Raw genomic sequence first — 24,317 nt, 5'->3', positions numbered from 1 at the left:
GCATCAGCTGACAAGGAACAGGCATATTCTGCTGTGAGGGAAAGCCGACTGTTCTGTTCCAAAAGTCAGGGAATGAGCGTGGGCTGCCAACTTGATGCAGCCAAGAAAAGCCAACTGCGACCTTGAGATCACTCAGGAGAAGTGCTTCCACCAAAGAGAGAGAACTGCTGTACCAGGCACTACAATGAGATATATCTGGAGCGCTGCATACATTTCTAATCACCCATGTTCAAGAAAAGATAAGCCAACGATGGGAACTAATGAAGAAGAAACTAGTAGGGAAAACAGAGCTCAGCCTCTAACAGAACACTAGAAGAGAACTTGTCTAATTTAGTCTAACAAAACAAGTTAAGAAAGGATGTATGACTGCTGTCTCTAGATGTTTCAGGAGATAAATAATTTATTTAAATTAGAAGTTAATGCTGACACAAGGGAGGGGAGGTGGGGATGGTACACATAGCCATTTGTTATCTTTGAAAACTCCCGAAAGGCACATGATGTTCTATAAGACTGAAAGAGTAAAGAATAAAGCCCATAACAGACTAGTTAGTTTTTACTCTAGTATTTTTTCCAGCAATTGCAATTATGTTTTAGGTGCTTACGAACAGCCTACCAGCACAACAATCAACATGGATCTGTTACCAACAAGTTGTGTCAAGCCAACCAAATTTCTTTCTATGATAGGATAACAGGTCCTGTGGAGAAGGGAGAAGTGGTCCATATCACATCTCACACAACCTTCATATAAATAAACTAGAAAAAAAACCAGTCTGGATATTTCAGAAAAATAAGTGTATTGTAATTCTTAAAATCACCCAGTAGTTATCCATAGTACTAGTCATTATTTTTACTCAGCAGTCCACCCTGTCCAACTGTTGAAGATACCAGATATGTAGGCAAGCACGCTTGAAGGGACTACAAAGGATTTTGAAAGACAGGATTGGAGGTCAAATGTTATTTATATAAATATTATCAAAGTGGTGCATAGTAATAGAATGGAAACCAGCGATCAAGCAAACATATGACCTTCTGAAGTACTAAGGTAATTTATACAGACTAGAAAACCTCCTACTAGGAGGCAGGAATTGTATTAAACTGGCTGTATTGTTACAACAAACCCTGACCAGTACCACACAAATACAAAAAAAATTTGCATCACACTGTGATGTCTAAACAGAAGCACAACACATAACATGGATTAAGTAACCCCTATTTAGGGCAGACAAAGCCTTGTCTGAAATACTGCAGTCATTTCTGAGCACCAAAAGGAACAGGTCATCGGAGTAGACAGTCCAAAGCAGAACAGTAAGAATTATCAGAGTTGTGAGAACATGTCCTGTGAGCAAAGGCCAGCAGAAGCGTATTTTTGTAGTCCAGACAAAAGTCGCAGGCAAAAGGGTAACAGCTTTCCCACAGGCAAAAGGCTGCTGCAAACAGAAAGGGGGCAACACAGACCCCTGCCCCAACTCAAACAAGACAATAGTACAGGGATTAAGAAACACCGACTGTACAAGAGAAAAAATAACTAAGAAATTAAGTACTTGTTAATTGTCTTCCAGGAGAGATGACATTACACCTTTTATTTCAGAGTTTGTTTGCTTTTAATTGCTAGCCAGGAACTCCCTAACTGATTCTGCTTTAGATGAAGAGCGTGGATAAAGTAATTCCTAAAAAATATTTCTAGTCCTATTTCTATAAAAACAGTTAATGTGACGTTGTGGTCAGCAATAGCATGAAGCTGCACTTGATGAAGCAGGAGACACCTTTCAGTGTTTAACCGAAGAAGGCATTCTGGATCAACAAAGAATTGATTAAATATTGTTATAATGTAGATACAATAATAATATGCAAATAATCGAATACAAATAATTCTTTAATTATTATCTTTACTATAAATGAATTTACTAAAGATAAATTAGAGAATTCATCATGCTATAATGAAAAAACCCCAACAAAATAATTGACTTCCCATAAGCCAAATTCTAGCCATTTTCAAATAAATCCTTATGCCTCCTCTCTAGGAATAGTTTCAGTTCAAAGACCCACACTCCAACAACTGCTCTGGTTCTCTCACTGGCAATATCATCACTGTGGCTGGCATCAAATACTTTTCACTTCCAGTTCAGAATGTCTGGCTGGGCCTCACACTCTCCTCTAAGCATCAGAAACCACAGGTTTGGCGTCACCATTAAATTTTACATGATCTAACAAGTTTGGGATCAGAAGTAGAATATCTATCAATAATATAGTAGTAAAATAATTCTGTAAGGAAGGCTCCTGAATGCTAAGTGTGATGGGAAAGCCAGCATCAAAAAGAAACAGTTAAAAAATCAAAACAGTAAATTTCTACTATCAGGTGGAACAACCATGCATTTCACAACACTGAGTTTTGTATAGGTGCCAAGTATTCTGATGGGTTTCTCGATTTTCACCTAAACAGTGCAATTACTTATCAGCAAATAATCTCATACAATGCAGTCTTAGTCCCATGCACAGAACAAATCCACTTGATCAGTCTTACCAGTTGTGTTGGATCACAATAAAATACTAATTAATTTATGAGAGAATAACTTCAAGCTGTCATAAACAGTAATTCATTTAAACTTTAACTCTGGAGAGATTTCAATCGTTTGACTGGAAACTACAGTCCAAACCCAATAAACTGCACATCCTTTAAGCAACAAGTTAAGTCTCAAGAGAGGAAGGAATTCTCAAGTAAAAAAATGGAATCAGCATTTTCTGAATATGACCAAGACTCAAATGTAATTTATAATCCAGCAATATAACTTCGGTCAAAGAATCAAGATGTAGCAGGCTTAACAGAAGCCCTGGAGTTGTGAAATTGCAGTAGTTTAGTTCTTTTTTTTAAAGACTACACATTTTGGCATTGTCATCAGTCAAGGTCTGTCACTTCACTGACCAGTTTAGAAGATATGCACAGTTTGACCAATGTGGGCCAAATACTAAAAAGCTGCAAACCAGCCTGCAATAACAAGTCCAGTACCTGATTTCTTGGCTGTACTTTGCACTCCTCCAGCACCAGGACTCCCAGGAGAACCAGTCTTTTTGCTCAAGAGACTGTTGAAGAAACTAGCCAAGACACCTTCACTTGCAGCATTATCTAAATAAAAAACAAATACATACATCTATATACCACAGAATAGTTATTGGTGGTAAATGACAGAACTTGGTTTTTTACATACACACATAACTAACTCTCTTACCAATCAAGGAAATAAGCCTCAAATATGAGAAAGTCTTTCCCTGCTCAATTTAAAGACAGTAGTCCTTTGCATTCTTCGGCAAAGTCAGAGATGACTGAAAGCATATTACTGCTCTTCTGGAATACGGGGGTTTCACAGAATTTTAATCTAATTATTTGTATGCTTTTGTTTTTTCTAAATGTAGAAGCCAAGAAAGAAAGCATTAAGTATGAATGTACAATTTAAAGATTTGTAAGCCTTGCACAAGTCGCACAGCCATTTTAGTGCAGTCTTAAATGCCACGTTACTTTTCATAAATCAGAACTTGGATACACAGCAATAAGACACGATCTACAACTGCATGAGTACTTCATCCACTGGAAGTGAGGTATGACACCACAGCGCGCAATTAAAAACAACACCAGTGCTACCAACCTTCTTAATACAGAGAGGAAAGAAACCACTCAGCAATGTGGAGCTCCACCTTAGGGCTGAGGGTGTGCAAAGGTTTGGAAAAATAATTTCCAAGTTATTCCATGTACTTTAGAAAATGACATTCTAGAGAGGGTTTAGTAGAAGAACAAGTTTCATTGTGGATTCCAGAACAGTAATATGAAGTATAAAACTGCATGTAGTTTACAGCAGTCCTCACTCTAATAATCCAACTGATGCATAATAAGCATATTTAGGCAAATATTAGGGAAATAATGCATTTGAACTCTGACTGCTTGGCAGTAGCAGAACTCTACTTCAAGTCATATGAATGACAAAAAGAAGAAAAAAAGAAAACCTGAAGCTCTGTCATTAACTCATTCCTGTTATTAAACTAACTATACCATTAGTATATAAATTTCCAAAATCTTTCTACAAAACAGGATTTATTTTTTGAAGGGAAAAAAAAAAACCACAACAGTAAAATGCTTATTCATACTTTTAATATTTGGATCTGGTTTCTTAACTGATGTTATTGGTGAGGCACTGGGTACATTGGCAGGACCAGCTCTGCCTTGAGTTCTTGGGGATCCTGCAGGGCCTCTTGCAGGAGATTCCTTAAAAAAAGTCCAAATCACACAAATCAGAACTTAAGTGGGTTAGTTACATAAAGCAAATGTTACATTACACACAAGTTACTTTTAAAACCTTTATATTAGCACTGTAGTGTATGCACACTAGGGAAACAAAAATACAAAACAAAACAACAGTTATTCTGGGCATGTGCCTCCACTAAAAGAAAGGATGAATCCCTACAGGAAATTTTCAGTTCAATAATTGTCAGGTATTTCTGTTTCCGCAGTGAATTAGAATGAAGTAATTTATAGGCAACATTTTTAAGTATTGCCACTTTTTTTTATTTTTTTTAATTACTTTCTGCCGTCTGGGGCGATTATGTATTTTACATTTTCATTTACAAAACGAACTTCTACAGGTTAGAATCATTCCCTCTTCCCTAGAAGGGAACAAAACACCTCCTACTCTTCTCTTGGATCTACTTACTGATGCTCTTGTAGGCGTTGCTGGCTGTTTGGCAAGGAATGACTGCAAAAACAACATATTTGGAATATTAAATATATTTCAGAAAAATATAAAGGAATAATATAGAGTGAAGCTGACTAATCATTAATTTCTTTGATTTTTTTCCCCCTATTTCTATTTCCAGGCTTCCTCTTTGATATTTATATGCTTCCAGACTTTACCACTAGAGGACAGTTAAAAGGAGTAAATAAGCTGCAGTCCTTTGTCTTACACAGCCCTTCCAGAACTGCAAGTCAGAACCATAAACACCAAGGTCTGCAACCTCTACGATATTTATAATCAATTATATAGGAAAGTATCGTTAGGTTTTTTAAATAGAGCAATAAAGAAAATAACAAAATACAGCATAACCAACTTGACACCCTACAGTCTTTCAAGCCTCTGGCTGTTAGAAAACTGCAGTGCTAAGATGTTACATTTTAGAAGTATTTATATTTTATACATCAATACATCTATATTGTGAAATTTCAATTTGACTTCTTGCGTTTCTCCTGTGACATGTAAATTATTTCTGTTCTCAGCATATTTTCCTTTCAACTTGCCCAGATAAGTGGCTATACTTTCTCCTGGTATTTGTTTAAATAAAGAAAAGACTTATTTCAAAATTACATCTGAATTTGCAAGGCTGAAAAGTGGCTACCTAGTGATTTAAATGAGGAATGAAAAACTAAAGGCAATAACAACAGAGAGCTTAAATTGAAATCTTTAGTAAGGACTTATTTTCATTCTTCCATTCTTACCTGCTGCTTCATAAGAAATACTTGTTCATCTTCTGCTGCCAGCTCTTTATCGTGGACTAACTGTTGAACAAAGTATTTTGTTTTTAGAAGTAAAAATTGAGAATACTGTAACTGGTTTTGTGTTTTAGTGATCAAAAGGAAAGAAAAAGAGGCAAAACTTCAATACCATTCTTTACTTTTTAGAAAAACAAAACACAACTTCTTTCACATTTAAAGGAGTAAGTAACATTTAAGAAGTTGTAATTGAAAAAAAAGCATTTTAAGTGAATGGAGTAGACTAGCACTGAGCCAGCCTGTGGGTATTCTCCTAGCAAGAGGAGTACTTGTAAAGTAGCCACATTCACCTCAAAATTTAGGTTTTAATCTCATCAGTATCTCTTAAAATACCTGATGTTACCTTACTCCGCAAGACCCCACACTCAATCCCTTGGCCCTCAAAAGCATTACACTAGCTCTTACCAGTCACAGCACTACTACTAAGCAATGATTACTTCCTGTAGGTGCCATGAATTACAAACAACAGGATTAGATCTTTCCCTGGAAACGTTAAGTGTGTAAGAAAGTTGTAAAAGAAGCTTTCCAACGCAGACCAGAATACAGTTTTCATTTACAATTTTCCGTATTATCCATTTTACATCTCTCCTATTCCTGTGCGCCTATACTCACAAAACTAGCAATATACAGAATTTATATGGATTATTTACTGTTCTTATGAAGCCTTACATGAAGAAATCTGTCATTAATAATATGTTAATGCAATAGCGATATACCGTCTTGTTTGACAGTATTTGCCTTTACATGGTAACCTCGATGCTCTGTGTGTCTGTGTGTGTAAACTGTTCAAGTCCTACAACAATATTCCCCATTTTCAAAGAGTGGTTTTGCCCTACAGGTGCAAAAAGGTTCATGTGAAATGGTTACTTTTGGACTGCCTTTCATTCAGTAAGGTGAATGGTTTCCATGTTTGCTTGAAGTATTTTAAACAACTGGAAAATGAAAGCTTAATGTTTCATGCATTTGGATACACACAAAAAAAATTACATTTAAATTCGGAGTTCTTCAACATTAGTAGTTATTAGCAGCCATTCAAGCAAAGGGCACTTTGTGGGTGGGGGGCAGGGAAGAATTTACCCCTTTTTTACCTTTCTTACAGGAGGTTTTACAATGAAATCCTCATATGCATCTTCTGGTTTCACTGTTGTAAAGTTTTCATGTAAAATGGCAATTTTCTTTTCATTGTCCCAACCGGCAGGTCTATAAAAAGAAGGAAAGCTATGCCTTTTCAGTCACTAAAAGCGCCTCTGCAGAGACCATTTATTTACTACCCTCTATCTGAACAAGGCAATTTTATTACACACCAGTCTTACAAAGATACTAAATAACTAGAATGGTATATTCTGAGTCAAGTAACCCAAGTAAGTTGTTTTTTGCACTAAGTTTTTTAATTCAGGATTTCAGAAGACTCTCATATTAAGCTTTTGAACAACGCAAACTATTCAAATTATTTCTATATATATCTTGTAAAAGTGTAGTGCTTAATAGAAAACACTCTGAAACCATGCTGCTTATACTTACATAAAAACTGCATCCTTTTCTACCACTAAGGCAGGTGTGGTAAACTGAAAACCGTATGTTTTATGTACAATGTACTTATACAACAGATCAAGGTTCTTCTCCTCCTTAACTGATGTATAAATCAAGGCAGCTCCATCTGATTATGTATTTAAGGAAAATTATGGAAGATACACTTTTTAAACTATAGTAAGAATTTCAAAACTTGAGAGAGCACACATATCTCTGCTGGACCTAATTTTGAGGAGTAGTTCAAGGCAAAAGCTACAGCCATTTAGTATTCAGGGAGAGGAAGGTTGAACAGGAGAAGACTCATGATACTTTTCTTTGACATATACAAAAGCTACCTACCCTCCCAAGCACTTACCTTTGAAAAATTAAAAAACTCGAGACTGCCGAGATCTCAAGTTTATATGGGAACTGCAAGTTCCAAGGGGAAAACCAAGGAAAACCACCTCACAAAGTACAAGACAAATCCTTTGTAAAGGAACAAAAGTTCCAATTCCCATGCACAATTTAAAAACCTATTGGAAGTTTTACACGTTTCTCAACATTTCCAAAACAACAAGTGCTACACAGTAACAAACTGAATACCAAGCAATCTTGAAGGGCAATTTCTCAGATTAATTTTATGTGCAATTCAACACTAAAACATATTTTCTTGCTTCCAGATTACAGCAAATCTCTTCACTGCAGGAAAGGATACACTGTAAGCAGAATCTACGAATGTGTGACTGAATGAAGTCGAAGTGTTCTTCTCTGTAATCATGCTCCTTCTCGAGTACGCTCACTGCATCACACTGGAAGCAAGGGAGAAAAATAAAATGAGAAAACCCCAGTCATTTGATCCCAGTACATCATAAAACAGCTTCCTTAATACTACACACACATTACATTTACTTAGAGCCTTTGGCTTTAAAATGCCACCAATAACTCAAAAGAGCAAGTAATTAACATAATTTATAAGGTTATTACCCCTTCTGCAAAATTGAAAGTTGACACTAATGGCAGAAGTTTGCTTTTAAAATAAATACCTTTAATATTAATCCAGAATTCATTTTGCATGTCTGTATAAAGCATGCCTTCTAAAAGAAAAGTAAATTAAACTTTTCTGTAGTAGCAAACAGAACTAAAAACTCACTTTTGTACAAACTACCAGCACAGGAATACCAAGGTTATGAGTCAGCACATTTTCTCCAAGTGGCAAAGAAACGTGTTCATCCTCTTGGCCAGAAGGGCCTCTTCTCTGCGGTGATCCTTGGTAGCCTTCTTCAGGTTCTACATACTCTTGAAACTCCTTTATAACTATTAAGAGAGAGATCTTAAGGTACAATAAAGGAACTAGTTCTTCTTTTTAAACCGTAATTAATCTATGACTAACTAGGAATCTCACCTTGTTTTCCCACCTGTTATAATGAGGCACTACATGATGCAAGCTTTAGCCTTGTTGCCCCTTCAAACACAACAATTCTCCTCCACCAAAATTTACAGCAAGCTAAATCAAGAGCAATTTGGAGCCATTACAAATAATCCAAACTAGCTGCAAGAGCTATAGTAGACACAAATGCATATTCCTCAATTCAATGCATTTCATTATACAGGAGTCAACAACAGAAAATGTAAATGTAGTTTAGCAACACAGCCTATACGCAATGCAATTTGTACTCAGTTTTAAAAGAAAGCATAGTGAAAATGTAACATGGACACAGAACACAGCAAGCTAAAACAGCCACTCGTTCTTAGAAACTATTCTACAATTTAAGTTTCTATTACTTTATACCTCTGCTGCAGCAGTCTGGTGCTAGAAATATAAAAAAAATACACTGTTTAAGTACAGACTCAAGGACTTCTAAATGTTATCTGAATAGACTCCGTTATATTCTGGAAAACTACAATGGTGTCCAGAGGAAACTAGATGCTTTCTTCAGTGTTTTAATGTTATGGCAGTGACAGTACTCAGTGTTATTGGAATACTCACTAAATACTGAAGTGCCTAAGAAATAGTATTAATGCTATTCTGGAAGCACAGTGACCCCATGTACTCTATCAAAACTGGGCTGCAACTTACAGCTTTTGGTTTTTTTTCAGTATAAAAGCCATGGACCAGATAAACCTGCCCACGGGAGGTGTCTGCTCCCTGGCACAGCACTTCCCCAAGGCCCAGGGCCCTCCCTCACATGGCAATCCCACCTGAGGCCTCCTCCATCAGCCCTCCGGCAAGAGGCAAGCACAGCTCCGCGCTTTGCTCCCGTGAAGGAGTCTATTTCAGAAACAGTGGGAGCAGGCTGCCTGTGTGTACGGTAAGGAAAACTCTTCAGAAAAGATCCCAGTCTCCAGCACAGTCACAAAGAGAGTGTTGTTCAGTACATCCATCCATGTGACAGGGAAGGAACTGCAACCGTACTGCAGGGCATCTGATACTTCTGAGGCTTAGGAAGTCGTAAAACCTCAGAAAAGTTTACAATACAAATCTTGCAAAATGGAGTCACTGTACCTTTTCAAAATAGGAACCATTCCTGCAATAGAACGGGCACATGGAAGGAAGATCAGAAAAACACTTCTGTTCAAAGCTGCGTAATATACAATTTTTATTTGAAATAGAAAATTGCGTGATTCTTGTGGAAAACAAGAGCTCTAGTCCAGAGAAACACTTAAAAAACCACATTAAATATAGACCACAAGACTTCCAATCACCAATTCAATGTATCCCAAGGAACTAAATAAAAACAATTTGAATGCAGTTGCTTTTAAACTTGGGGAGGCAGTGCCTTCTGGTGGAGAGGAAACAACAATGCTTTCAAAGAGATGCTTTCCGCCAGTACTGCTTCATACTCAGCAACTGGAAATGAAAATGCTATTATACATTCTGCACATTAAATATGCTTACTGACTCTCACAGAAACCAAGTTAAATCCAGAGCATTTAACTTGAAAAGGGTTTAAAAAAAGTACTTATTTAATTACTCAAACTCTGCCTAGCTCAGGATAGAAAAAAAAAAAAACAACCAACCAAACTACTGAAGACAAGTGTATTACAGCAGTTAAGGGAACATCATTTACATCCACTACCATCATTCAAATAGGTCTCTCTTGACTTAATCAGATGTAAAAGAATATCTGACAATACTGTTCTCAATTTACTACAGCATTTTAATCAGACCATATTAGTTTCCTAGGTTTTGTTTGTATCAAAGCAGGAAAACAAAATAATTTTCTTTATTGAGATACCTGAAATAGTATAAACCCCCTCAAATCTGGGAAAGAAAAACCCCTCTTGAAAACAGTAAGACCGACAACATGATACCAATCATTATTCAAGATACCCCAAGATGAATAATAGCAAACGCATCGTAGAAACTTCAGAAATCTGACGGCACATCCCTCACGAATTTCTGCTGAATGGGAATGAAGACCATAACCCCAGAGAGCTGAGATTCCCAACTCTCCCCCCTCCCCAAGCGTAAGCGGTACCAAACACCATGGATCACAGACCAGCCATCACTGAGGCCATACCTCACTCTGGTTGATCCATGCATGGAGGGAGAAAAAAAACTTCACTGTGGAGATGGTGTCGTGGATTGTTAATAATGCATATTGTCTGGCATTAATCTCTGGCTAGAGGCTGAGAAATGCTACAGCAAACAGCTTTCCTTAACAAGGGCATCGCTGAACAGGTAACTACTAGAGTTACAAGAAGATGAAAGTTATACTACTGTGTCCAACAGCGATACACAATTGAAGCAGTTTAAGTGCTGTTAGTGATAGGCTCTTAAAATGCTTTTAAAGACTCTCATTCAACCCCCATTCCCAAGCCTTGTTACATCCAAGTAAACCTGTTTCACAAGTGCTGCCAGACTACCTCTTACGAACAAACTGCAATCCAAGCAGCTAACAGAGAAGCTCACGTCAGTTAATACTTTTTCCTTACCTCCCGTATCTGTTTCTCACTTGAACTCCACTCTCAAACTTTTAATGGACAAAAAGTCCATTGCACATCCAAATGACTTGCACAAATCTTTTCCTCTCCCTTTTTGCTAGTGAGCTATGAATATTTTCTCCTCCACATAATTCATGTTAAGAAATCACATTCCATATGGTACGGGAAATTACTTTATTAAGAAGTAGGGGAAAACAACTTTGGTTTACGTTTTTTTGAACAGAAAATAGAGATAAGATGATGCACATAAAACGGGAAGCCAAAAAAAAAAAAAAAGCCAGTTCATCTGACAAATCAATACTCTGGTACCTATCAATGCGCTCGAGCACTAGGAATGGCCTATTACATTTTAAAAATAATCACCAAGTGACGATGTGCTGTAAAAATCACACATCCACTACAGTGTGCTGATTTATCTATGAAACTCGTGGCTTATCTAGGTAAAGAGCCTTTTATTTAGGCTTTTGCATTTAATATAGCAAATGAATGCAAGTTTCCAGTGAACTATTTTGTTCTCACTATTTACACAAGCTACTGGAAGCTAACTGTAACAAGAACAGGTGTATCATTTGTGTCACAGGAGGAACTGACTCAAAGTACCACCAAGAACACAACCCACATTTATTCTTTAGTTTAATTTTCTACCAACAATAAAATCCTCAGTCTTGGAGTACTGTTTAACTGCAATATGGAAACAGCAGACAAACACTGCAACTTACTTAACTAGATAGATAACAAAACCACTGAACAGCAGAACAAGAGAAACACAAACTTTTTCTGAGACAATCATTCCATATTTATATTCTACGAAGTTCCATAATCAATTCATGCCACTTTTAACTTTTTTGTGCACCATCTTTACTGATCGTAAATTTTAGTCTCGTGAAAAGAATTTCTACAAAAAAGTTGTCTGGGCAAAGTGAGTGTTTCTTTTACCTCTTATCTTAAGAATTCTTTGAGCTGTATGTCAAACAAATTAAAAAAAAAGAAAAAAAAAAGCAGCTGAGAACGTGAAACTAATTCAGCTTGAAATAGGACACTACTAAAACTTTTCAGAAAAAATGTTACTGTGTTTCAAGCCTTTAGCTTCCAACGCTACAGAGGACATTAATATAACCACTTTACCAATATACCTCCTTTCTGCATTTCTTGACTCTTGGCAGTCTTCTTTTCTGCTCTGCTGTCATAAACGGGGAGGCAGAATTCAGATCTTCCCCAAAATAATTATTCAAATGTTATTATTTAAATAATACTTTATCATATTTGAGCCTGAATTAAATTAGAGTATTTGAACTGACATAACTTATTTGAATCCACACTAGCCAAGCTTTTAGCAAGGAACTTCCAGAGCAGCTCAAGCGATAGGACCAAGTACAAACAAACAATGCCCTTGGTATACTCTAAATAATTTAGTTTCTTTCAAGGCAGCCTGTTGCTTCCTTATGTGTGTCCTGCCTCCTGTTCTGGAAGCTCTTTAACAAAAGGCAAGGAAAGCTGCTCAATACCAGATGGAGCCTAGCGGCATCCACCCAGCACAGCCAAGAATCAGTATCTCAAATAGCAAACACAAGACAAAACGTTGGGTGGAGAAAGGCCACAAAAGCCTTGAAAGCAAAGACTTTCCAAGTTCCAATATTCAATTCCATTAAGAATGGCGAGCTAGCAAAAGGATTTCTGGAAACTGTTAAGAACTTGGTAATGAAGAAAGAATAAGGTAGGACCACTGTCAATAGATGCTAAAGGGATAATACTAGAAAACGTTTCCCCAGGGTCAACAAGAACTACTGGTTACTGGTGCTGAGTGTAATAGCTAGGGAGAGCACTGCGGACATCCAGCTTGGCCAGCTGTTATCTAGAAGGGTGCGTAGGGCAATATGGTTCTGCAAGCTGAAGTCAAGCATCGTATACATTCATGTGGCATTATGTTGCAGCAGGGCTTTACTGGAATGAATTTCACACTTCACTCTGCACCCTGTTTCTATGTTTTGACTGCCTGGTTTGCATATGTGCTTTATTATCCCAGTTTTTTCAATCCAGGCTATTGCAACACAGTGATTCCTAGTTTTCTAAGTGGCAGCTTATCTCCAGAAGCATACGCAGCAGGATTTTCGAAAGAAAAACTTTTTTGGTGTAGCTTTATTGATGGACTGTAGCCACAAGGCATTATACAAGCACATGTACTTTATATTGCCTAAGCAGTTACAGTAATATAGCCACACTTATAACAGGAATTTCTTTTAGCACGATTTGCTGTTAAGAGAATTACAAGCTACGGTGGTCAAAGTTTTGAGCACCGACCTGGGCTTAGGGGCAGTCTACAAGAACTCAGAAGACAGGTATCTGAGATGACACAAAGATTATTATTACACAAAGAGGATATTATGAAGATGATTAGGGGCCTGGAATATCGCCCTATGAGGAAAGGCTGGGAGAGCTGAGCCTGTTTAGCCTGGAGAAAGGACTGAGAGGGGATCTAATCAATGCATACATGTATCTTCAGGGTGAGTGTCAAGAGAACGGGGCCAGGTTCTTTTCAGTGGTGCCCAGCGACAGGACAAGGGGTGACAAACTGCACCACGGGAAGTTCCAGCTGAACGTGAGGAAGAACTTCTTTACCCTGAGGGTGACAGAGCCCTGGCACAGGCTGCCCAGCGAGGCTGTGGGGTCTCCTTCTCTGGAGACATTCAAAACCCACCTGGACACGACTCTGTGCAGCCTGCTGTAGGTGACCCTGCTTTAGCAGGGGGTTGGGCTAGATGATCTCCAGAGGTGCCTTCCAACCCTGACCGTTTTGTGATGCTGTGACACAAGTGTCCTACACAATGACAGAAAAGGAGCATGATGGAAGTTCGGGAGTGGAGACATGAGGGCCCCTCCCTGCTGTACCTGCACGCTGATACTGGCCCGAATTTCACCGCTCAGCCGTGGGATGGCAGCTGAGCCCTGCAGGCTGGGCGGCTCAAGTCTTCCTTTTCCCTCCACTCTTACTACAGCACTAGAGAAACTAGGAATTTCTACAATACTTTAATTTTGAAATCTTTTGAGACAATACTATTGGAATGTCTTCCAAGTTCCCAAACACGGTGCTAAAGCTTTGCCATAGCTGTAACAGGCTCCTCCACATTACATATATATATAATGTATATAATACACTCTTAGTGAAGGCTGAAAACACTTCTCTTTTCAAAAGTAAAATGCAAGTGCACGAACTCCGCGTTTATTTGGATTGCCATAAAACCTGCTGTGTCTCAGAAAAGTGTAAATTGGGTTACCTGCTGTATTTTGAGACTACAGCTGCCCTTCCATCTCCCAGAAAAATCTCACATACATAAAAGAATGCTTTTTCTCTTAAAAACTGTCAGATTCTAGGTGGTTTGGGTTTTTTTTAATATAACCTGGTGATCAAACCCAGGTGCCTTCAAACATTAAGTTTAAATTCTAGCTAGTAGGCTGTAGGTATAAGCCTTTTGGGAAAGTAATACTTAACATTCAGAAAGGATTATCAGCTATACAAATACGTCTGGATGTTCATAGGCCAAACTGACTCCGCTGCTCCCTAAGGTGAATCCAAGGAAGCTACTAGACAGTACGTGCAAGGTTTTAACACTCCAGCACAGCCAGCCACCAGCCCTGAACAAAAGCAGCAACCAGCCAGCATCAGGCTGAATCTACACTTCAGCTGAAAAAGAATATATGTTGCTAGGGTCTTCTCCACTGGAGGAATTTATTTTGGAGTCATTCAATACGAAAACAGAAAAAACTCTCAAGAAACATTAAAAACTATTTTCAGAAAGAAAAGCAGCTGCAGGAAACAATACTGCAGCAATGACTGCTTGCCAGTGCCAGATTCTTTCCTGCCATAGATATGCCAGGAAAGAAGGTTAATTTAGACAACATTGCTAAAGTCACAGGGTAGGAACGGCTGTAGTAGAGACAATTAAGATGTACCAGGATCACAGTCTAAGCCCCGTGAAAAACAGGGGCAAAAAACAGGACCTGCTGTTAAGACAAACACAGTACGAGAACGAGACCTGGCTTAGATACCACAGCAAAGCAGACAGCTCACTTTGTCATTATTTTTTAAAATGTGATTAATTTTTTTTTTTTAAATTCGCCTTTTAAAAAATCAAACTATAAAAATATCAGTATTACAAGGGATTTAGACCATTAATTCACCTGATGTTTTGTTAGCACAGCAAAACTGGAAGAGTTGTTTTAAAGCCTAATGGAGTCTATTTGAATCAGAGTTGTAGTTACAACTTCTAAGTAATTCTTATCCAATCCATTCTCAAAACACTAATCTGAAGAAATACATTATTACAAAACAAGGTTGCAAGAGCTATGGAAGAAAAAAAAAATAAATATGGATGCACAAAGACTTACACTTCTGTTCCATGTCTCTCATCTCTTCTGGAGGAATTTTCATCTTATCAATATGTTCTTGCAAGACACTGGCCCATTTCTGTAAAGACTCCATAACAGTCCAAGGTCTAGACATATCTGCAACAAAGACTACAATGGTGTCTTGCAGGGATTCTGCAGAAACTGCAAACTTCAATAGCCCTTTATGGTATAAGTCTCCATCCAGAATCCAAACATTACAGCGAGTATGATCTGAAAGGAAAAGGTAGTTGTAACTCAAGAGATGCCAACTTTTTGCTTTGCAAGTCTACAAGTAAACAGATGAGTACGTTCGTGTCAAATGGAAGACCAAAGCTCAACCACCAGGAGATCTCGCCTGTTTATTTTTAAGGCAGGTGCGTGTGTAAATCCCTACATGACTCATTTCACAGGGTTTTTTTCTTGGTTCAGAATCTTATCATTTTAAACAAGTAATTTCTGTTCTTTGGCTTTTACTAAGGAAGGCTGACACAACAGTTTTTAGATACTGCACAATCCTAGATTTGCAGAATACACGTGGCACATATGTAACACCAAATTCAAAAGAGGGGGGTTACAGCTGAGTCCAGCAGGGAAGTCCGAGTGTCCCTCAGACACATAAGCTGGTTTAAAATACTAAAGACATCTCACAACAGAAATAAGCTGCAAACAAGATACAAGCAATAAGCAGCTTAGGTTTCTAGCACAGGAGTAGGAGGAGCAAACACAGGATAAGACCTACAACCTAACAAACTTTAAAGCTGTGCTACCTGCTCTTAATTCACACTGATTTAACGTTGGCTCCTACTTGCCGGCTCCTTACAGAATGAGTACTGGACAAATGATTTGGTATTGTAGTTTTTGTGTTTCTCTCCACACACACACCCCTCCCCGCCAGTGTTCTGATAGCAACTGGACATTTTTTGTTGAAATGCGAGGCAGGAGGGGGGAAATCAGCTGGGACAGACAGCTGGCATGAGTTTTACCCCAAACGTGAACTTCGACAAGAATCGAAGAAACTGAAAATGGAGCATCATCCAGGAATCATGTATCAGGTACTCTGAACAACCAACTCTGTCCCTCCCACCCCAAAAAAATTATTAAAAAGAAAATAATTACATTATCCTCAGAACTTCTTCCTGAAAAGGAACAACTCCATTTGTTTCTATCTTCCAGAGTCTTCCCAGTACCTCTTCTAAAGTATTCCCTATTCTACTACAGCTGTCCAGAGGGAACTGTGGCTCTCCATAGGTATTACAGACAAGGTACATGAATTCTGAAGTACATGGATCAGCAAACCAATCCCTGCGGAGTCCAGATTTACAAAACGGCTACTGAGCTTCGTAATTACTCTGCCTCACTATGTTTCCCTGCCCCGTGCTCCAAATCTTTTAACTTCACAAAATAAATCCAGTTGCTGTGGCTATTGTAACTTTACTCTAGGGAAGAATCCAAAAAACTGGCTCTAGAAAAAGGCACAAACTTGACCAGGGAAGTTGGAAGGAGAAGAAAGTATCCCTTCTAATCTGGTCCTGGATAAAATTACCGAACAGCCAAGTTACTGACAGATTACATCAAGATGCTATACGTGGGCAGTCTTCACTTAGCATTTCTTACGCTCCTACTTAAGTACTGTTAGGCTGTCAGAAGACATTCAAACATCAGTCACCACACAAATAGGCCAACAGTTACGCTTTTAGCTTCTCAGATCTATCCTTTGCAGCAAAGTTACAATAATTCTTTATGTAAGAAATGCATCTTTGCATATTTGTCAATTGTTTCTGCCCTCCCTTCTCCCCACTTCAGGAAACCGCCTCACTGATAGCACACAGGATTCTTACAGCACTAGATGTAAAATCTAAAGCGTTCAGAAGGCCTCTAAGGACACGGAAAGTCTGGTAAAAGTTTGGAAAAACACAATGTAATGTGAACACATTTACACGTTTACTATTACACAACAGTAAATGAAACATCTATGCTGCACCCTTATTCCCTGCATTCCAGAAACATCCTTTGTACATTCCCAAAAGCAGAAATCTACCAGTGAATAAAAACCCTGTGAGCGTTCTACGAGTTAAGGTCACTAACAGACATTATAATACCCTGTCTATGCACAAGTTTCTCTTTGAAGAAAATATGAAAGTTAAAAACCTAACTTAAGTCTATCTATAATCTATGAAAGTTTAGAACTCTCAGCAGCAGTTTCATAGATTCTCCTGGGTGAGTGCTTTGATTGCAGAAAAGAATTTTACACCTTAGCAAGTAACAAAAAATAATAAATATCCTAATTCACTCCTTCTAAGTCATCTTTTTAAGCCAGTATGTAGAAGTTACAAAGGTTTTGTTTGCTGAAAACCTTTGTCCTACTTAAGGATTTTGTTTCTGCTTAACATCTAGAATACAGACTGAAACCAGAATAGAGGTGGAACTAGAATGCAGTTGGAACTATCACTCAAATGAAATGAATCTGCTAGCAACAGTGGAAGTCTAGCACTCACATTAAAATATACTTCTAAAAAAAGATAACATTGTATGAAAATTAAAGGGTTTGCTCCTTTCTTACAGTAAAGAGGTATGGCTCGTGATTTACATTTGCTACAAATATAAAACACGCTTAAAAAATACAGTACTGGCTGTTCACAATTTGGCAAGGACTTGATGGCAAATTCAACTTTGTCAGCACCATGCCAAGCTCCTCATTAGTCATATGACATGAATGTTAACTGGGCCTTTCGTAGTGGCTATGACATGAGACACCAAAACAGAGCAAACAATTACAACAGCCTGTTGGACAAGCAGGTGCTACTTACTAAAGACTATTACAGTATCTGATAAAACTACATTTCTAAATCCCGTCAATATTTCCTTATCTCTTTAGCCATGAAAAAAGGTTTTCCAGCTTTGATGGATGTTACTGCAGATGGTTGATTCCGCGAACTGCAACTACATCTCCTGCATCTATTCAAAAGGTATCAGAGGTAATTAGATATCCCTTGTCCAAGCTGTGAAGAGAAGGAAAACCGGGGAAAATATTTTTCAAGAGAAGTACTTTAAAGATATTAACAAAAAGACAATTTTCCCATTAGAAACCAGTGTACCAGCAGCACTTGGCTCAACCTGGAATAACCAGTTCAACTGGAATATGCATATGATATGACTGGGGCCAGTCCAAACCTGAGGCACAAAACCAAGACTGCTTGATTCTGTTACAAGTAAAAACACAACAACAGACTGGCTCTTCTTCGCTGGCACATTTGGCAGAGTCAGGACAACTGTACTGCATCTGTAATGTGAGGCAGTTCAGCTGAAAGTTCTCTGTGGTCTCTATAATTGCCAGCTAACCCATACAGTACCACTACAAAACCAGTCCATGCAGTTTGTCTCATTGGCTTGTTCCCTCTGCACCACCACTGCCAGAGACTCTGAAAGCTACTCCAGAAACATGTACCCTTTAAGAAACTTATGCAGAGCCTCTCTTCTACCTCCTACAAATTAAGATTCTCAGCTCTCAAAAGCAGACTAACCAGCACAGACACAAAACATCTGCTCATCACAAAGGCAAGCAAAAAATTAAAACTGTCCACACTCCCTGAGAAACCCCACTAACAGAGGGCTCTCGGGCCTGAGCTCCAAGGTCGTTTAATATAGTGAGTTAACTTTACAGCTAGTGCTATAAGTACTTTCATCCAGATGAACTACGGTGTTACATATGCAGAAGCCACCATATGCTCCAAGGATACTGTACCCAAGGCTAATGATCTAGGAGAACGCGCTCTCTCTCTCAGGATTGCTTCTCAGACATCCCCAAACCTCTTCTTGAAAAAACACCTTAACCTAGGCAGAATTTGGGATAGTACCCTAGGAAGGAGATTTTTCAGGTAGGGATTCAGTAGCAGACCTAAGCTGTCCCAAGACCTAGGGACCAATGTACTGCACGCTACATAATTACCAATGCAATGGTGATTTGTATCTTGCCATCCAAGCTAGGTACCAGCCACTGCCAAGAAACAAGCAGATGACAGTGAAAACCAAAAAGTTAGTGGGCACCTGTATTAGCCGCAGGGGTCCTTCAAAAAAAGAGATGCTTTCTATGCATTTCTTTAACTTCCCTACAAAAAAAAAAAAAAAAAAAAGAATAATTTAACCAGTGACCTAATCTTTAGGGGAAAAAACAGAAGTAACTGTAAACTAAGATATGCATGTAGCTATCTAGAGTCATTCTACTTAATATGTAGGAGAGGCCAGATTCAAATATCCCTTAAGGAGGAAGGGGAGGGGCGAAATGGGATAAGAAGCAACATAAAACCATTTTCCTTAAGATTTTTGAAGGGAGGTGGGAGGCAGATAATGACTTGGCACTATGACCAAAATACTTCTCCTGGAAGGAATAAACTTTTCCGAAATGAAGAGGAAAAAGGCAAAGAGAGCAAAGAAATCTTCTAGCACCTGGGAAAGAAGTTGAAAAGATCTTCTCACTCTGCTACAGAGTTTCAGTTACCACTGCTGATTTGAGGCCCCTGGAAATCCTTGTGGTTTGCTGGTCCTGAATAGGCTGGGGTGTAATGAAAAGCAGATACCTTCAAAAATGAACATGTGATCATAAGCTCCCAAATGCCCATCTGGAGCTTCTTTATGGCTTCCAAGAACTGTGGGTCAACTATAAAGGCTTTGTTCCCAAATCTGTATCTGAGCATACACACATCTAAAGCACACAGAGTTTAAAGAAACAAACTCAAACCTGTCCTAGAGAAGGAAGAGTGTTATCTCTGCCTGCTGGGAGGTCCTGACCCACTTTGCTATTTATTTTGCTTGCTGATGACACTAATGAGACAGAAAGGAAAGAGGCGTGTATTATTAGATCCTAACACATCCATTAAGGGATGCATGAAGACCTGAATTCCACAGCTGAGCCTGGTAGGCAAAAAGGTCTCTTTTTCTCCTGCCAGCGCTGCCTAGGTTCTTATGACAGGCTTCTTCTAATCACCTCAAATACTTACCACTTCCAGATTCGCAGGACCAGCCCCAAAATATTTCCAAAGCAGGGACATACTTAAGGCTTGATAGATAGAACCAGGGAAAATAGCACACCGAACATTTTTCTGCTTGTAACGCCATCTCCTTTGATGTTGCAAGAAGCCTGATGTCGCAGGCTGTCTTCACACTGCTAATCATAGGGTTTTTCTTCCCCTGAAGTATTTATGCAGTACTGAAGAAGACCGTGCATGGTGAGAAAGAACTCACACCAAGAACCTCAAGAAGCCAAGAATGGCTCAGCACTTAAAATTACAGCACAACAAATTTTTAGGTACTGCAAGATTAGGTGGCCACTGAGGACACAGGCAATGTACTCATCTTTTGACTGCACCTAACTTAGTATCCAAAGACAGTTTACTACCATGTGTGCACAGGACCCATCTCCATAACAACCAGTCACATATGGTACTTAATCACTCGTGCAAGCCTTCAGTACATTTCCATTTCCAAAATACCATTATAAGACCTTCCTAGTTCATTCGTTTACAGGAACACAGATGAACCACCACCACTGCTTCCCCATTCTGAACACAAAACTCAGAAATAAGTAAAAAATGGGGAATGACAGTCTTCTTATTTGTGAAGACGGAAACTAACACAAAGAGGTCCAGCAGTTTATGCAAAATGAGACAAGCAGAGGCAGATTTAGGAGCAAGCATAACGAACTCACTCCTCCTCTCTTCCTGTCCCTATCCTAAAAACCAGAGTATTCCGATCATTAGACCTGCTTTTAAACAGTCTCCTGTCATCATCCCTCTCCCATACAGTAGAGAAGAGCAATCATCAACAGCAACAAAGAAAAAGACAAGGGCAAAGAGACAAGCTCCAACTTGCAAAAAGGAAATAGTAATGCTGACTTTAAGTTCTGTTCTTTGCTCATCCAATTCTAACAAAACACCTCAGATACAGTTAACCAAAATTCCACGCACAGCCCCCCCTAAGACCCCACACCTAGAAATCCATACCGCAAATTAAATTCTCACGGATGTATCATTTACTTTTATGGCTCTCAAGCAGTCACACCAAATGACAACGTATCTGCCAGCAATACACCGTCAGCAAATGTATCTACCCTAAAAGTAAATGGATCCTGACAGCCGCTCAAATGTACTTTTTCTCATACACAGGTCAAGCTGTAAGAAGGGCAAGAGAGAGAATGTACACTGAACGCAAAATACATTTCACTTCTAAGAAATTGATATAGCCTCTAAAATATACGGAACAACACTGGAGCAAGCTACTTCGGCGTAATCCAAAGCACACTGACAAAACCACAGTTATTAAAAAAGCATGTTGGTTACTTAATTACAGTAAAGAGATTACATATAAAATGAACTTACCATCCCTGTCTTCATCGTGAATATTTAGATACAAGTATTCCAGCCCTCTTCCTTTCTTGCCATGCTCTGCTCCCTGTATTTTAGCCATAAGTGTGGTTTTACCTGAACCATCATCACCTGCCAGTAAGTTTTTACAGAAAAAAGAGAGACTTTCAGAATTAATTTTAACTTTGTAGAAAAGATTTTTCAAAGCACATTTAAGCAATGAGAAGTACCTCCTACATTTTTTTAGACCATATTTATTTGTTTTCTTCCAGCTAAACCCAAGGGCTTATGAGAATGATGCACTTAATTATTCTCTATTACATTCCATTTGTTTAAATATACATTATAAATCTAACAGCACAAACCAAAAAGAAAGTAAATCTATCAGCCTGAAGACAATAATACTGTAGATCGTATAACATAACCTAATACTGATACGTCAGTTTGTGCACATCGTTGTTTTAAACACTCTTTGCTCCTAAAAAAGAAAAATAAACCACCAACCACCCAGCTGCTTGCATATGTTACTTACCAAAAACCAGAATATTCTTGCCTGACGGCAATTTAGATCTTGACCGGGTAGAAACTTCGCTCAGTATGGAGGACCTAGGAAAAGAGCATCCATCACTGTGGCCGGGCGGCCCCGCACACGCACAGCCCAGGCGCGGCCCGGCTGACAGCACCCATGAGCTCAGCACATCTGCACGGGCCAGCCCAGCTACAACCTTCTGTTTACAAACTAGCTATGATGCTACGGGTAGATCTTTAAGTTCACTGTGGAAGGCCAAGGGCACGCCGCCTTTTTGAGGAAAGGCCCGGTAATTCCCAAACACGTGCGGTACCATTCCCTGTGCTTCTCCCTGGGAAGAGGTCACGTTACTGGGAAGCACCACTTCTCCGCTGATGACTAACCCTGCCACAAACCATTACTGTACTTCACCATTTCCCCTGCCGCGATGTTTTTAAAAGCGTTCTCTGAGATAAGCGACGGCAAACCATGCGCTGCAGCCCACCCTCTGGGGCGCCCCACATCTGCTCTCCCGCGCCCTCGCAGCACTGCCGGCCCCCGCACGCCCCCCGGGCCGGGCAGGCCCGCGTTTCCCCCCGGCCGCCAGGCAGCCGGCCCCGCCGCGGGCAGGGACACGCCGCGGCGCCGCCCGCCGCTGCTGTCACCGGGGCCCGAGCGCGGCCCCGCCGACGCCCACCGCTACCCCGGCCCGGTGCGGGGCCCGGGCCCGCCGCAGGAGCGCCGGGGCGGCTGGCGGCGCAGGGAGACCCCCGCCGTGACAGGCGCCCGACGCCCCGCAGCAGCCGCTCGCCGCCGCCCGGGTGCCGCGGCCAGGGGGGCTCCGCCCGGCACGGCCGCTCACCAGAGGTTCTGCCCCTCCTCCTCCTCGCTGGGGAGCTCGGCACCGCCGGGCCCGTCCGGCCCCAGCAGCTTCTTCTCCACCAGCACCGGCGCCATCTTGCCAACTGCAGCCACAAAGAGTGACCTCACCCGGGCCCGCCGAGGACCCCGCTCCTCCCTCGCCCCGGCTCGGCGGCCTCGCCGCCCCGCGCCGCCGGCCCCGCCGCGCCCTGCCGCCGCCCGCCGCCCCTCGCCGCCCCCCGCCGCCGCGGACGCGCCGCTTTCCGATCAGGCGGTACCCGGGCAGCCCCGGCAGCGCCCCCCGCCCTGGGCGGTGCCTCCCACCGCGGGTGGGGCCGCCCCCGCCGGCGCCCCCTGGTGTCGGCCGCTGCGCTCCCCGCCCTGGGCGCTGCGAGCAGCGGGGCGCTGCCCGGCCCCGGCCCCGGCCCCGCTCCGGCGGCAGCGAGCGGGCGGCACGGCGCTGCTGCTGCCCCGGCTGGCAGCCCCGCCAGCGCTGCGCGGAGCGCCGCCGCGGAACGAACGCCTGCTTTTCGGTGAGGTTGCCCGCTACGGGTTATTCCCTACTAAAGCAAGCTCCGCTTCCCACCCGAGGTCTTACATGCCGCCAATAATTCCTGTTCTTCTAACAGAACCACAACGCAAGTCCCAAGTTTTTTTGTAAACGTCCTTTCTTTTGCGATTTGTCCGTCAGTTCAGCTTTTCAAAGTGCAAAAGATCACGCTGGGTAGCTTAAGCTGCCTAAAAACATTAATTATTCTTACGCAATTACATTTGTATAATGCCTGTTACATGTGGATTCTGAAGCGTTACACAAGAATACGAGTAAGATGTATCGAGCTTGTACAGTCAATCAAAAGAGAAAAAGATATAACTGACTTGCACAAATTCACACATCAGGTTTCCGCTTGCTTCTAGGCCATGACTCTTCCCTCTTTGGATTATACAAGAATGCTTTAATGATGTCTCTTTTTGGCAACCTGCATTACGAGAGCAGCTGAAGCACCACAAGAGGTTGCCCAAAGAGGCTGGGGGAGTTTCATCCCTGAACATTTTCAGAAGTTGGCATTAAGCAACTTGACTAACTTGGAAATTAGCTCCGCTCGGAGAACATGAGCTTATGGACATCAGAGGTCCTTTCTGACCTAAATTATACATAGGATTAGGTAAACAGTCAGTATTGTGATATTCTGACTTGATGTCAAGTAAAGATTGACACCTTACGTAT

The 24,317-nt window shown here is 40.5% G+C and overlaps 1 protein-coding gene across 2 annotated transcripts in view; it reads right to left on the bottom strand.

Moving 5' to 3' along the window:
- The window catches only part of DYNC1LI2 (dynein cytoplasmic 1 light intermediate chain 2), a 28,721-nt gene extending 5,350 nt beyond the window's left edge, over positions 1-23,371 (bottom strand). The window contains exons 1-12 of one of the 2 annotated variants that reach the window (XM_055726671.1): positions 23,094-23,371; positions 22,256-22,329; positions 21,739-21,855; positions 15,368-15,598; positions 8,190-8,353; positions 7,755-7,848; positions 7,052-7,187; positions 6,619-6,730; positions 5,477-5,536; positions 4,698-4,739; positions 4,135-4,252; positions 3,005-3,121 (exon numbers count right to left, since the gene is read on the bottom strand). In XM_055726671.1, coding sequence (XP_055582646.1) covers positions 3,005-3,121; positions 4,135-4,252; positions 4,698-4,739; positions 5,477-5,536; positions 6,619-6,730; positions 7,052-7,187; positions 7,755-7,848; positions 8,190-8,353; positions 15,368-15,598; positions 21,739-21,855; positions 22,256-22,329; positions 23,094-23,188 — 1,360 coding nt within the window. In that variant the 5' untranslated portion in view covers positions 23,189-23,371. The remainder of the gene's footprint in view (positions 1-3,004; positions 3,122-4,134; positions 4,253-4,697; positions 4,740-5,476; positions 5,537-6,618; positions 6,731-7,051; positions 7,188-7,754; positions 7,849-8,189; positions 8,354-15,367; positions 15,599-21,738; positions 21,856-22,255; positions 22,330-23,093) is intronic. The other variant, XM_055726673.1, reaches the window with a different exon arrangement.
- Positions 23,372-24,317: the final 946 nt, after the last annotated feature.

Source organism: Falco cherrug, chromosome 14 (genome assembly GCF_023634085.1).
Source record: "Falco cherrug isolate bFalChe1 chromosome 14, bFalChe1.pri, whole genome shotgun sequence".
Taxonomy (NCBI): domain Eukaryota; kingdom Metazoa; phylum Chordata; class Aves; order Falconiformes; family Falconidae; genus Falco; species Falco cherrug.
Note: the sequence above shows the minus strand (reverse complement) of the source record. Positions and strands in the feature narration are given on the sequence as shown.